The sequence below is a fragment of the Lactuca sativa genome, chromosome 1 (assembly GCF_002870075.4).
Source record: "Lactuca sativa cultivar Salinas chromosome 1, Lsat_Salinas_v11, whole genome shotgun sequence".
Taxonomy (NCBI): Eukaryota; Viridiplantae; Streptophyta; class Magnoliopsida; order Asterales; family Asteraceae; genus Lactuca; species Lactuca sativa.
In genome coordinates, this window is record NC_056623.2 from 213228502 (window position 1) to 213242692 (window position 14191).

General features: G+C 37.2%; 1 protein-coding gene across 1 annotated transcript; it reads left to right on the forward strand.

The window, feature by feature from the left end:
• The first annotated feature begins 310 nt into the window (after positions 1 to 310).
• On the forward strand, positions 311 to 3630 carry LOC128128405 (trafficking protein particle complex II-specific subunit 130 homolog). Its single transcript, XM_052767269.1, has 10 exons — positions 311 to 461; positions 966 to 970; positions 1030 to 1035; positions 1463 to 1541; positions 2157 to 2277; positions 2408 to 2492; positions 2570 to 2756; positions 2834 to 3111; positions 3200 to 3290; positions 3410 to 3630. The coding sequence occupies exons 1-10, from the start codon at positions 311 to 313 to the stop codon at positions 3595 to 3597; spliced, it is 1191 nt and encodes a 396-aa protein (XP_052623229.1). The 3' UTR covers positions 3598 to 3630.
• Positions 3631 to 14191: the final 10561 nt, after the last annotated feature.

Consider the following 14191-nt stretch of genomic DNA (forward strand, 5'->3'; position numbering starts at 1 on the left):
ATTTTTTTGCAGCTGGGGGGAAAGAAAATCCCAAAAGTTTGAAATGCCGCCATTGTTATCCTCTATCTTATTTCCATCTTTCTTCTCTCTCTCTCTCTCTCTCTCTCTCTCACTCACTCTCTCTCTTTCTCTATCTCTCTTACTCTAATACCCAAAAAAAACCCTAATATCATCACAAATCCTCTTTTCTCCCACAACAAAATCGCAATATCACCAAATCTTTGATCCCGCAAGTAATCTGAGTTCACCTTTCAATTTCATTTGTCTCGCAAGTAATCTGAGTTCACCGGTGGCGTTCCTGACTGTATCAATGGAAGCGCTGCTCAAGTTGCTGACCAATTTCTTCACCTGCGTTTCGAGTTCCGTGAGATCAGTTCTCGCTTCAGTAGCAGAAGAAACAACTCTCGGCCTAAAAGATGATCTCCGCCATATTTGGTTTCGTGCTCTGTTTCCAAATCGAGGTGAAACTGCATGCTGGGAAGCAGCAATGGCAGCCTGAGGCTCTATGTCTCTATCTCCAGTGGCGATACAATGATGCACGAGTTTAAGAAATCGGAGGAGGGATTGAGAGAATTTGTCGCTTCCTCTGGTTTCTCTTTTGATTCTGGTAATGTTTATATTCGGTTTCTCTTTCTTCAAAATTCTTTTTCACATATTTCTTCCCATATGAGTTTATGATTTCAGATTTTTTCCATATGATTTTGATCTTAGTTTGTGATTTAGAATTCTCAATCTTCGGTTTCTCCTTTATCCACCAGTTCATGTGCCCGATTGGGTTAATAGTTATGCTAGAATTTGATCAATTTCTTTGAAATTTAGGGTGAATTAGGTTAGGGCATGAATAGGAAACACTATAAATGGTTTGACTAAGTCGACGTCTTCTTCTCCTGTATCAACTTGATACCTCAACTCTTCTTTTGCACTGATCTGTAATCTATACTAGGTTTGATTTTTTTTATTTACAGGTTTTGTTAGTAGACCATGTCTATTGTTACTCAAATTAAACATGTTGTATTTTTTTTATTACAGGATGTGGTTTGACAAATGGTTGTTGAAGGAGCACATAAGTTCAGAGCCACACAACCTCAACTTGGTTTTTTGTTCTTCTTTCTTCTTTAGCTCCTGAGGCTTGATTTCATTGAAGGTTTGTGCTCTACATTCTAAGAATGCTCTTGCATGGATTGATCTTTGTCATTTAAGTTTCAATAGTATCATGCCTTGAATTCTTCCTTAATGTGTTTTTGACTATGTAGGTTTGTTGGGTGCCAAATAGCATGGTCCAAGCATCATCTCGATGACTGTTTTCCTGATCTTCCTTCACATCTTATGATCATTTTTCCTTTTTAACATTATTATTATTTTGTATTTCTATCATGATGAAGAACTTTTTGTCTTGTTCTTTTCCCACTCAACTTTTTATTTCAACTAGTTCTAATTTTTTTTTTTTTTTGCTTTTATTCAGGCTGGATTTTTTCAAGTACCTGATTCTGATAGGCTAGGTTCTTTCTTAGGCTGGATTTATTCAGGCTGGATTTGTTCAAGTACCTGGCCATATATATTCTAGAAAAGTCGGTATGCATTATTTAAGCCAAATAATTATGTTTGGAAGAAGATCCCAGCGTGCATTTTAATGCCATGGTGAAGCTGATTTTAAAATAATATTAAAATTTTCTTTTACTTTCTTTATTCTAGTTATTTATTTTTGATTATGAATTTGGATGTGATTACAGGGTGAGGCATTAGTAATAACTAAAATGAACCAAGGAAAAAGCTAAACAACCTGAAATAGGGATCCAGCCATGAACCAGACAGTGTCAAGCTCATTATACTCTTTTTTGATGCCTTCTGCTCTTTCAACAACTTCAGCCTGATAGGAGGGATGTATGTGTAATGTGTTTGTTATATTCAACAACACAGGGCTGTCTATTCTTAAATTCAAAACTTAGGATAGGAACATATATATACCTTTATTGGACTTCCTGTAGATAATTGAGCTCAGATTCAGACCATAAGAGTGGTAATTCAACAGCTAGTTGTCCCTTTCCACATTGACGATCAAGCTCTTTTATATATGGGTACCAGAAAGATTTTCTTATAGGAAGCAGGGGGTCTTTCATATCAACATGAAAAGTACCATGTTCCAATCATCCATACAGATATAAGAACTAGCAACATTCTACTTGATAGAGAATTGCAGCAAAAAATAGCAAATTTTGGGCTTATAAGATTGCTACCAGAAGATACGACTCATCTTAGCACAAAATTCTCAGGGACTTTGTATGTTTAAAAGTACATATAACTTAACTACTAATTCAATTTGATTAAAGTAAATTTTCAATAACCAATGTTAAATCTTTGCAGGAATAGTGGTTATGTAGCACCTGAACATTTTTGCCATTATTTGTAGGACTATAGCTGTTCACTTCACCAACCCATTCCATGTCAGCACACGTGTAGCAGATAAATGCAGTGATGGCACCTTGCTTTTGCAGGTATATTGATCTCAAGTCTTGTTAGGGTTAAATGCAAAAAAAAAAAAATAATAATAATTATTTACTCACATTCCCAGGTGATACTCTACTCACGAGTGAAGGCTAACTTAACCATACACGATTCTTGGCTGGACCTAAAAGACGGTTTTACCCTTGCTGGTGAAAGTCAAAGTAATGGAAGACCAACATCCGCCTTCTTTCCACTTGTAGTTCCTTCTACATCAAGAGCCGGAATCTTGTTCACTATATCCCTACCCACAAATGGCAAGCATTATTTTATTTCTCATTTTATCACTCATCTTTAGAAAAAATAATCAATCTCTCTCTTTTTTTTTTTACAGATGAAGCGAAAGATATGAATCCTGATAGTCATACGATATTAAATATAAAATATAAAATATCTGGGGATAGAAATCATGGATCGCATACTCCTATGTTTGAGGATGAGTCTTCACAGATGTTGACTTTTAAGAGTGCTCTTGTTTTACAAAGACCAGTGTTGGAACCTTGTTTGGCAGTTGGTTTTCTTCCCCTTCCTCCAGAAGGCCTTAGAGTCGGCCAGCTTTTTACTATGAAGTGGCGAGTTGAAAGGTTGAAGTATCTCGAGGACGAACAATACGTAAGTTTCTAAAATTTTTACTTTTTTTTTGGCAATAAAAAAGTAAAAATGACTTAAATGTTAAATCATATATTTGATTTGCGAACAGGATGAGGTAGTATATGAAATAAACGCAAATTCTGAAAACTGGATGATTGCTGGGAGGAAGCGAGGCCATGCACCTCTCTCCACAAAGCAAGGTACTACTAACCTTTTATAATCCAAATCCTCTTTCAATATCTCAACATTTAATAAATTAATAAATTTTATATCTTGATTTCGAAACCTTGTTGTCTAAAAATAAACTTAATGTATACAGGTTCACGAATAGAGATTTCAATCCTATGCGTGCCATTGGTTGCTGGGTACATGCGGCCCCCACAACTGGAGTTACCGGACATTGGTGAGGGTAATATTAGTTGCAACCCAGCTGGGCCCCACTTGGTCTGTGTTTCCCCTCCACCTCTCAGCTCCTCCTTCTGTATTCCCATTCCCATTCCTGCCTAGAGATGAAATCGTGACTTTTGTAGGTGCTTTGGTGTGGTGGTCCTAGAAATCATTAGTGGATAGAGATACAAGGATGTTGACTACCAATTAGTCACTCAAAATCTCCTTGATCATGTAAGTATCTCATAATTAAGGGTTGGTTCATTCAACCCGTTCTTTTCATTTATGGTTTTAATGATGAAGGTATCTCAAACACTCAATGATTTATTTTGTATTCAGTAAGACCTTAATCTTAGGTGAGAAGTTCTTACTAGCCTTTCTGTTGTTATGTGTATGATAGGCACGGGATCTACATGAGAGTGGAGCGCATCTGAATTTAATGGATGAGAAACTAGATCCTAGTGAATATGCAGTAGAACATGTTGTGGAGATCATCAAGATAGCATTGATGTGCACTCAACCACCATCAACTAGACCTACAACTTCTGAAGTGGTTATATGCTTTTAAGTGAAAAATCTCTTCACTTATGTATGTATGTATGTATGTAGGTATGTATGTATGTATGTATGTATGTATGATTTTTATTAATACCTTATGTATATATATATATGCAGGAATGGGAAGGATTAATTGAATTGATGGGAACTGAATCAAGAGCTGTAGGGGGTCTTGAATTTTTACACAAGTAAGTTATGGTTTGCTTTTTTTTTTGGTTTATAAGAAAGGGGCTAGGGGTAAAATTGTCATTTTACTAATGGTGCGAGTAAGAGGGACCAAAATCACAACAAAGTGAAACAACAAGGACTAGAAGGTCAACTAAAGTCTTGCCTTTTGAAGGATCAAAGTCTTCAGTTGAACCAACTACAATTGTTAGTCCCTAAATATAGATTTCTTTTTTCTTTTCGTCCCTACAGTTTCCTTTTTGCATATTTGGCCTCTTCTCCAACGAAAATGACTATTTTTGGGTCCAAAGTGGAAAAAATCAGCTATACTCAAGGACCAAAACCTTTACAAGAACCTCAAAAATAAGGACCAAAATTGAAACACAACTTTTCATTACAAGGGTAAACATGTCATTTTCTAATCCAAACTTTTTTCCTTTATGTAAATATAAAAATATATATTTTGCCCTCCCTGAAACAAACCTCAACAAGATGAAGATTGGAAGCACGGTTGAGGACAAAAGCAAACTCACAATTGTATTGTCTCATAGTTTTCTCAAAAGCTTCTTTAATGCTCACAACCTGCATGTTAATCAATTTTTATAGCATGCTCACAACGTATCTAGAAGTTTTGGAGGAAACGAGACACAAGCAAAAATAAATAAGCATGCTTATTTATTTAATTTACAATTTACAATACAATTGATAGATATATGAATCCATATGTTACTTAATTTTGTTCTTTTTTATTTTTAATATGTGCAGCATAGGGAGACATCAATGTCCTTCAAAACTATAGATGATGTCCAAGTCTTACTCTATGCAGTAAGTATTAAAGAAATAGCAATGCACTTTCATTCATTTGTTTCATATTTTTTTCACATTTCTCTAATGATATTTTTCCTTGAGTCATAGAATGATTGGCTCATATCTTGTTTTTTGATATTTATACGCAGTTTTTTTCTTACGTCGGTGGTGGCGAAGTTCAAGATTAAGGGAGACTTGTAATCATGTTTGGCTTTCCTTTCCAGTAAGAAACAGAGTTGTATGATTATTTGTTAGTTTTATAGGAATGTATAACACATGTTAGCAATGTATTATTTTTGTTTAACATTTGAATGATTTTTTGTATGACATTATAATTTGTGCAATTTATTTTATATTATGCAATGGATTGTATTTTTTGTATATGGTATTTTATTTCTGTTATAAGAAATTAAATGAAAATTTAATTTAAAAATTAATAAATATATAAATTTTTTTTTAAACATTTAAATTTACGATACGCAAAAATGTATGTCATCTTCATTTATGACATGGCCTTTCTTGACAGGGGCTTTCTTGATACGCATTGCGTGTCATTAACACGCGCGTCGTAAAGTTACGACACGCGAATGCGTGTCGTCTTCCTTTATGACAGGGCCTTCCTTGATACGCATTGCGTGTCGTAACCGCGCGTCGTAAATGCGCGTCGTAAATGCGCGTCGTCTATAGACGACACGCAAAAGCGCGTCGTCTATAGACGACGCGCAAAAGCGCGTCGTCTCTCTTTATGACAGGGCCTTCCTTGACACACATTTGCGCGTCGTCTGAGCGTTTTACGACGCGCAATGAGCGTCGTAAAAGGCCTTTTTTCTAGTAGTGAGATAAAATTTGACCATGGAAAGGTCCTTTCATGAAAGCCCCGTCTACCCCAAGAAAATCCCTCTTCCCTGCTGCAAATCCTTGCTTCAAAGCACCAAGGCACACGTACACGCGTCTGAAGGTTCTTGTCTCAACATCAGGATTTGGTTCACTTTCGACATCAAGCTTGATAGTGGTGTCTGGGTTTTGAGTCTGCACTTCTAACAAATAATCTTGTAAGATCTTGTACTGAGTGGCATAATCACCCCTGATAATTTTTAAGGCTGCTTCTCTTGCCCTAAAGGCTTTCATCTTAGAAATATCTACTTTGTAGATACGTTGAAGTTGTTCCCTTAAAGCCTTGACTGGAATTTTTGGGTTTGCTTCCACCAGTTGTAGAATTTGCTTTGAAAGAAACTTGTAATCACAAGCCCTAACCTTTCTTGTTTGAAGACATTTATGTTCACTAACATATGTTTTAACTGTCCAATCCTTGTCACGTTTCCACTTACTGGCTAAAAGAACCCAAGGACACTTACCTTCTTCATTGACTACTTCTTGACCGGTCCCACCACCTAGGCTTGTTATGGTTCCCCTGCATACAACCCTTATTCTGTTTTTATCCTTCTTCTCAAAATCCAACTCCCTTCTTGTATCTATTGCATGTTGGTTAACCATATCTTTAAACTCCTTTGACGAATTAAATTTCTGATATAAATAGAAAGGCTCACTGACTTGAGCATTTTCGTTCTCATGCGCCCTTCTAATAGCTTTAATCTTTTTGTTTCTTTCTCCTTCGATCCCATCATCCGATGAAGAGTCGGACAAGAAAAGTTCCATATCTATAACTTCAAGGTCTGCTTCATTCCCATCTTCTGTAACTACATGATTCTTTCTTTTTGAAGCACCTCCAATCCACTCAACATCTGGGTCAACATTCAAGTGGAATTCTCTCATGTCAACTTCAACATCATCAATGATATTGTCTTCGTCCAGAAGAAAGTCACCATCTTGACTCTCACTATCATCACCACTGTTGATCTCATCACCACTGATATTATCATCACTACTATGTTCAATTTCAGTTTCCATGATGTTTGCATTATCACTTACCATGTCCACCTTGTCAATTGAAGGCTCATTTCTAGTAGGTGAAACAGGAGGGTTGTTTCTATTAGGCTCAAATGTCAACACATCATTAGGCTCAAATGTCAACACATCATTAGGCTCAACTTGTGTATCATGCCATTCCAAAAACAATCTTTTTGGGGTACAATCAATCTCAACTATACGTACCTTAGATGGGTTTGGTGACATCGAGTATGTGTGTAATTTCGTTTGCCCGTGCTCTGTATACACCTCTATTAGCTTATGCTGGCCAACATATTTTGCTAAATGCCTTACATCATCATCTGAAGCTAAAGCAAACAAGCCAAAATCCAAATCGCATAGTGGCCTTCGAAAATGATAGTACATCTCCACATGTAGATTTTCATCGATATACCCAAGTTTCACCATCATGTCATCAATATCGTGAACACAGAAAGTCTCGATGTCTATTAACTCAACATAATGTCTCTTTCCGTTTACATACTTCCTTCCAGGAAAATCAGTAAACTTTCCACCATGGTTTAATAGCATGCAAAACATGGTCGGATGATCACCTATTAAGGAAATGCCCCAAAAATTTTGATTAACATTTGATTAGGGTTGTAGGATTTCACGAAGCAAATGCAAATAAAAACGAGATTAGGGATTAGGCAGACTTACCATATTGAAGACGAACTTCTGCTTCACTGATCATCCGTCCTCGTGCTTCACTTAAATTCCAAACCGGCATTGTTGATTATTTGGAAAAGCATACAAAGTTTTAGCTAGCGACTAGGGTTTTCGTTTGAGAGAAGAAAGGGAATTTGTCTGACAAGTGTGTGTTTGTGTGTGTTTTGGTTTGACGATGATCGGAATCGTAAAACCAACCGTCTGTATTCTAAATGGCGCTAATATATTGTAGGGTTGAAAGGACAAAAATGCCCCCAGCGTGCCACTCACGTGAGTAGTTCCTAACCCTAAATAAGACGGAAAGTTAACTGAAGGACTAGGCGGGTAACGAAATAAAGTTATAGGGATTGTCCGAGTTAAAAATTCTTTCCAGGGACGAAGCGTGCAAGTAAGAGCAAACCATAGGGACCAACCGAGTAATTTTCTCTTTTAGTTTGTATAGCATTACATTGCATAAGGTGTCCCTTAATAGCAATTTAGTATTATGTTATATAGTTAGGGAAAACCTCTTAATAACAATGTACAATTAGATCCCCTTAATATAAATGTATTACAATTTTTTGACATGATGTTTTTGGTATATATTTGTTTACATATGGAACGATTATTTGTATGACATTAAATTTATGCAATGGATTCTATTTTTGTATATGATATTTTATTATCTATTATCTATTATTAAACATTAAATACAAATTTAATTTGAAAATAAGCAAATCTATAAATAATATTTTTTTAAACATTTAAAATTATGATACGCAAAAATGTGTGTCATCTTCATTTATGACATGGCCTTTCTTGACAGGGGCTTCCTTGATACGCATTGCGTGTCATAAACACGCGCGTCATAAGGTTACGACACGCAAATGCGTGTCGTCTTCCTTTATGATAGGGCCTTCCTTGATACGCATTGCGTGTCATAACCGCGCGTCGTAAATGTGCGTCATAAATGCGCATCGTAAATGCGCGTCGTCTATAGACGACGTGCAAAAGCGCGTCGTCTCTCTTTATGACAAGGCCTTCCTTGACACGCATTTGCGCATCGTCTGAGCATTTTACGACGCGCAATGAGCGTCGTAAAAGGCCTTTTTTCTAGTAGTGATCTGACTTTGTATGAGGAAGTTATGAATTTTCTAAGATTTGGCTTAGCAGTGCACAACCCGAAACTCGAATTTCAGAGCGAGCAGTTTTTGGCCTACGTGACCTAAACGAGAATTGAAGATGTCATTAATAGGAACTCAACAGTAAAAAGACAGAAGAAAACAGAGTCTGTATGTAGAAGTTATGAATTTTACGCGGACATTTAACAATATAATCTTCTCGTACTGTTAAATTTAATATCGGTCGAGAATTACCCGACGAAGTAAAAATGAAAGTTGTAGATCTAATTTTTACCTATGCGTGGATATAAAAAACGTCAAAAACGGAGCTCGTATATGAAAGTTACAGATTTTAGAAGTCGGAAATATGCGGTGCGAAAATGGGTGATGTGGCATAATCTTGGCCATTGCATTCTCCCCAAGTCTTGCCACTAGATGGTGACATGTGGCACCAAGTTCAACCATTTTTCACCCTATAAATAGAACCTCTCCCACCCTCATTTTTTTCACACCTTTCCCATTTTTCTTCTCTTTACTCTCTCTTTAGAACCTCTCTCTAGCCCCGAAACCCCCCGAAAAGCCTAGGGAACCTCCCTAGCACGAGGCGGAAGCCCCGGAGTGCTCGACGGCTACAAGAAGAAGAGCTTTTCGGCTTAGGAACGCTGCTCCAAGCAAAGCCCGATTTTCTGTAAAACCCGTTGTAAGTGAGCTACACCTACGCTATTTTTAATATAGCTTTTATTTAATTATAATAACGTTATTAGGAACTTATAATAAGTACTTGGGCTATTATTATGCGTTATATAAGTATTTTTTAACGCTTATATAATAGTAATAATAGTTAGACTATTAATTAGTCTCGACGAATAATAGACTTAACTCTAGTGGTATTAATACTAGGTTTCGTCGAACGAAATTATTTTTAAGAAGCGAAACGCTGTCTGAGTTCGGAATCACCACCTTTTCAAGTTATTGCGTGGTCCCTTTCATCTTACACATAGATATGAAGTATTTTATATAAACTACGTGTTATGTGTGCATATTATCTGTATACTTGCTATCTATGCTGGATGAACGATTTTATATAGGTTTTATATGATTTAAACTGTATATGTATTTATATCTACATAATATGTTGGGTAACACATGGGTAGATGAAATATGAGTTGGAGGATGAGTTGAGAGGTGATATAGACCATGAGGTAAGGGTGAGAGGTGGAAGATGTGAGAAGCCTCGTTCCCAAATGTTGGCCCCGTCATCTAGCAGAGTATGGATGACAACCACGGGCTATTCTAGACCGTCCAGTGGAACATTAGCAGGCTCGCAACCTGTAGGTGTTGTGAACGATGTGTTCACCGGTGTACTCTAAAAAAACCCATTGACATGTATTGCGAGTGGACTCTCGCAAATGATACTGTCAATAAACGAGATAACCCTAGCAACTATTCTCGAAGGACAATACTGGCAGTTGTGCCTCACATAGAATGTCACAATTCTGGCAGTTGTGCCTAAGTGATAGAACTAGCAGTTGTGGTTGAAAGTTGTGTCATTGACAACAATGGACTTCGTACCTATTCCTTAGGATACTCCTTAGGAATGAATGAATGAGAAATAGCTGATTCTTAAGGTAGATCCTTAAGAGTAAAGAAGATAATGGGGATGGGTAATTGGGTTAACTGTTTGATAATTGAACATAATAATTATATTATTGTGGGTTGAAAACCCTATGTACTCACTAGGTTTCCCAACCTGGCCCACTCAGTTTATTTATATCACAGGTGTTGATATGAAGTCACATTACACTTAGTGATTAAGGAGATATAGATCACTAGTGATAATGAATGTAAGTTCTGTTTATGCTTATGTTTTTATATTGACGATGACATCCCAAATGTTTTAAAATGAATAAAAATACTTTTCATCGAAAATCCTTTGGTAACGTATTTATCATGTTTTACTGGGAACAAATTTCGCAACATTTTTTTTAAAAGAGGTACTCTAATTTTTATAAAGCATAAACAAAATCGGTCTTTTCTGGCTGTGAAAATGGGGATGTCACAGTTGGTATCAGAGCATTAGTTTAAGCGAACTAGGAATATGGATTTATTTCTAGACTTAAACTTAGAATGCTAAGCGATGATTGTGAGGAGCGTGTCAAATATATTTTAGGTAGTACACCTGAATAGACACAGGCACTAGCTTATTTAGGTAAAATGTATAACATGCTTTTATGTGCTAAATGATTTATGATGCTTTATAATGCTAAATCGACGATCGGATCTATTGTTTGTTGCCGACCGGATCTGGAAACTTTATGTGTTCAGATTTCTAAACGTTTAATTACGGTATTAGAACTGGCATGTAACTTTTCAAAGTAATAGGGAGATTTACACATTGATCGTAAATAAAATCTTTCCTATCTTAATTCTCGTCACTACACACCGAACGTCCGACTTGGTGTATAGATCGATATGGTGAGCACTCGAAGCGGAATTGGAAGTGGAAACCCAGAGCCCAAACCACAAGTGATTGAGCATGCACCAGAAGTAGCAGCGGCACCTGGGCGAACCACAATGGCAGGGGTACAAGCAATCGTGCGGATAATGTTGGATCAACAGATGGAAGAAACAAGGCGTTTACTTCAACACAGTAAAAACGAACTTACTGTGCCAGTACGCCATGCACCTACTCTTGAGGCAGCCATCTGGGTTGAGGTTGGCAAGGAAATTTGAGGGAACTTCAAGGTCCAACAAGAACAACATGTTCTCACGGTCTGGAGCAGGAAGAGGTGAAGCAAAATGGTGTTACAAGTATGGAAGGAAACACAGCGGGGGATGCCATAAGGAAGTGACCTGTTTCAAATGCGGGAATACTGTCACTATGCCCCCAAGTGCTCAACCAAGGAGGAAGTTTGCCTTAAGTGTAGTGGAAAGGGACACTTCAAGAGAGATTTTCCGATAAGGGCTACAACGCCAAATGTACCGCTGAAGCATTATGAGGGATGCGATGAAGAAGTGACTTGTTACAGGTGTGGAAGAATCGGTCACTATTCCAAGGAATGTACACATAGGGATAGAGTATGTTACAGATGCAGAGACAAGGGGCACATGTCTAAGGACTTCCCGATGAAAAATGAAGCAGCGAGACCGAATGTGCCGCTAAAGCCGAAGGAAAGAGCATTCTAGAGGATCCTTGGCGAAGCTACTGACAATGCAAGGTTTCAGGAGTGAAGGCTTGCTATCCAAAGATTGAGTTATGAAGTAGCCATAGTATCGTAGGGGTATCCTATTAGAGGCATAGTCTAGGGTGAACTTGAAAACCTATGTAATCGTTTCAAGAAATAATATAAAACCTTCGTTTTGTTATCTGATGTGTTGAATGATTGTGTGATTTTCTTGCATGGTGACTTGGATAAACTGCAAGGCAATACTTGGGACGAGTATGAGTAGGTGTGAAAGGTAGTAGAGGCCTATCCTACCAGAAGCACAGGACTCACACTTGGATCAGGGAAAGTCACAAGGTTACCAAGAAGCTAGTAATTGATACAGCTTTATTCAAATATGTCGTTACCATCGTTTCGGTAATGACTAAGAGGATGATTGTTATTCCGACCCTAGTGGTCATATCGAATTGAGTCCGACTACGATAAGTATGTTACGTGGTTCAGAGAACTAAGTTTGATGTAGCATCTGACTTAAGCCAGAAGATTGAAATAAAAGATAATCAAAGCGATCGATAGAGGTATCGCGATAGTTGCTTGTAGCTAGAAATGCTAACTTTTAAGATGTGATTAGAACATGAAGAAATGTATAGTCTATTCGGAAAGACTCTAAGAGACGCGGGTCTAAGCGTGGGAGCATACGATGATAAGTCATTAGAATATGATACATCAGTCCATTGTAGTAATAAAATAAATTATCTTAAGTTTGTTAAGAAGAAGTAGCAGTCTCCAGTAAGGATCGAGATTGTGACTTGAAGGTCATAATGTGGATTCTAATGTGAGATAGGAAGCAAGTGCAAGATCGAGCACTGCCTGCAATCAGGAAGTCTTAGAGTTAGATACTTGTTTGAAGAAACATCAAAGTTACAGTTATTACTTAGGATGAATAGATAACGTATGGAGTCATCATGTGAGCCCTATTTCGTTGATGATTTCGGGACGTAATCATCCTAAGGGGGAGATAATTGTAACACCTGTAGATCCGGGCTAGTATTTAGAGACGATAAGCATCAAAAATAACTTTTTAATAGAAGATTATTTAGAATGAATAATCTTCACCAAGTCATATTATATGTTACAAGGTTTTCATACATATAAAGAACGCTGAAATCCGAGTTATAACGAAGAAGTTATGGCCTGTCGAAGTTTTACGGCAAAACTGGCACGACAACGGGAGACGTAAATAGTGAATTTCCGATGGAGTACTTTTTAGCCTTAGAATATATACAAAAGTTTTAGTATACGTTAAACCAAGAACATAGAAAAAATAACGCCCAAATCTAACTTCGTATAAGGAAGTTATGAATTTTCTAAGATTTGGCTTAGCAATGCACAGCCCGAAACTCAAATTTTAGATCGAACAGTTTTTGGCCTACGTGACCTAAATGAGAATTGAAGATCTCATTAATAGGAACTCAACGGTAAAAAGACAGAAGAAAACAGAGTCCGTATGTAGAATTTATGAATATTACGCGGACATTTAATAGTATAATCTTATCGTACTGTTAAATTTAATATCGGTCGAGAATTAACCGACGGAGTGAAAATTAAAGTTTGAGATCTTATTTTTACCTATGCGTGGATATAAAGAAACGTCAAATACAGAGCTCGTATGTGAAAGTTATAGATTTTAGAAGTCGGAAATGTGCTGTGCGAAAATGGGTGATGTGGCACAATCTTGGCCATTGCTTTCTCCCCAAGTCTTGCCACTAGATGGTGACATGTGACACCAAGTTCAACAATTTTTCACCCTATAAATAGAACCTCTCCCACCCTCATTTTCTTCACACCTTTCCCATTCTTTCTTCTCTTTACTCTCTCTCTCTCTCTAGAACCTCTCTCTAGCCCCGAAACCCGCCGAAAAACCTAGGGAACCTCCCTAGCACGAGGCGGAAGCCCCGGAGTGCTTGACGACTACAAGAAGAAGAGCTTTTTGGCTTGGGAACGCTGCTCCAAGCAAAGCCCGATTTTCTATAAAACTCGTTGTAATTGAGCTACACCTACGCTATTTTTAATATAACTTTTATTTAATTATAATAAAGTTATTAGGAACTTTTAATAAGTACTTGAGCTATTATTATGGGTTATATAAGTATTGTTTAACGCTTATATAATAGTAATAATAGCTAGACTATTAATTAGTCTCGATGAATAATAGACTAAACTCTAGTGGTAATAATACTAGGTTTCGTCCAAGGAAATTATTTTTAAGAAGCGAAACGTTGTCTGAGTTCGGAATCAACACCTTTTCAAGTGAGTGCATGGTCC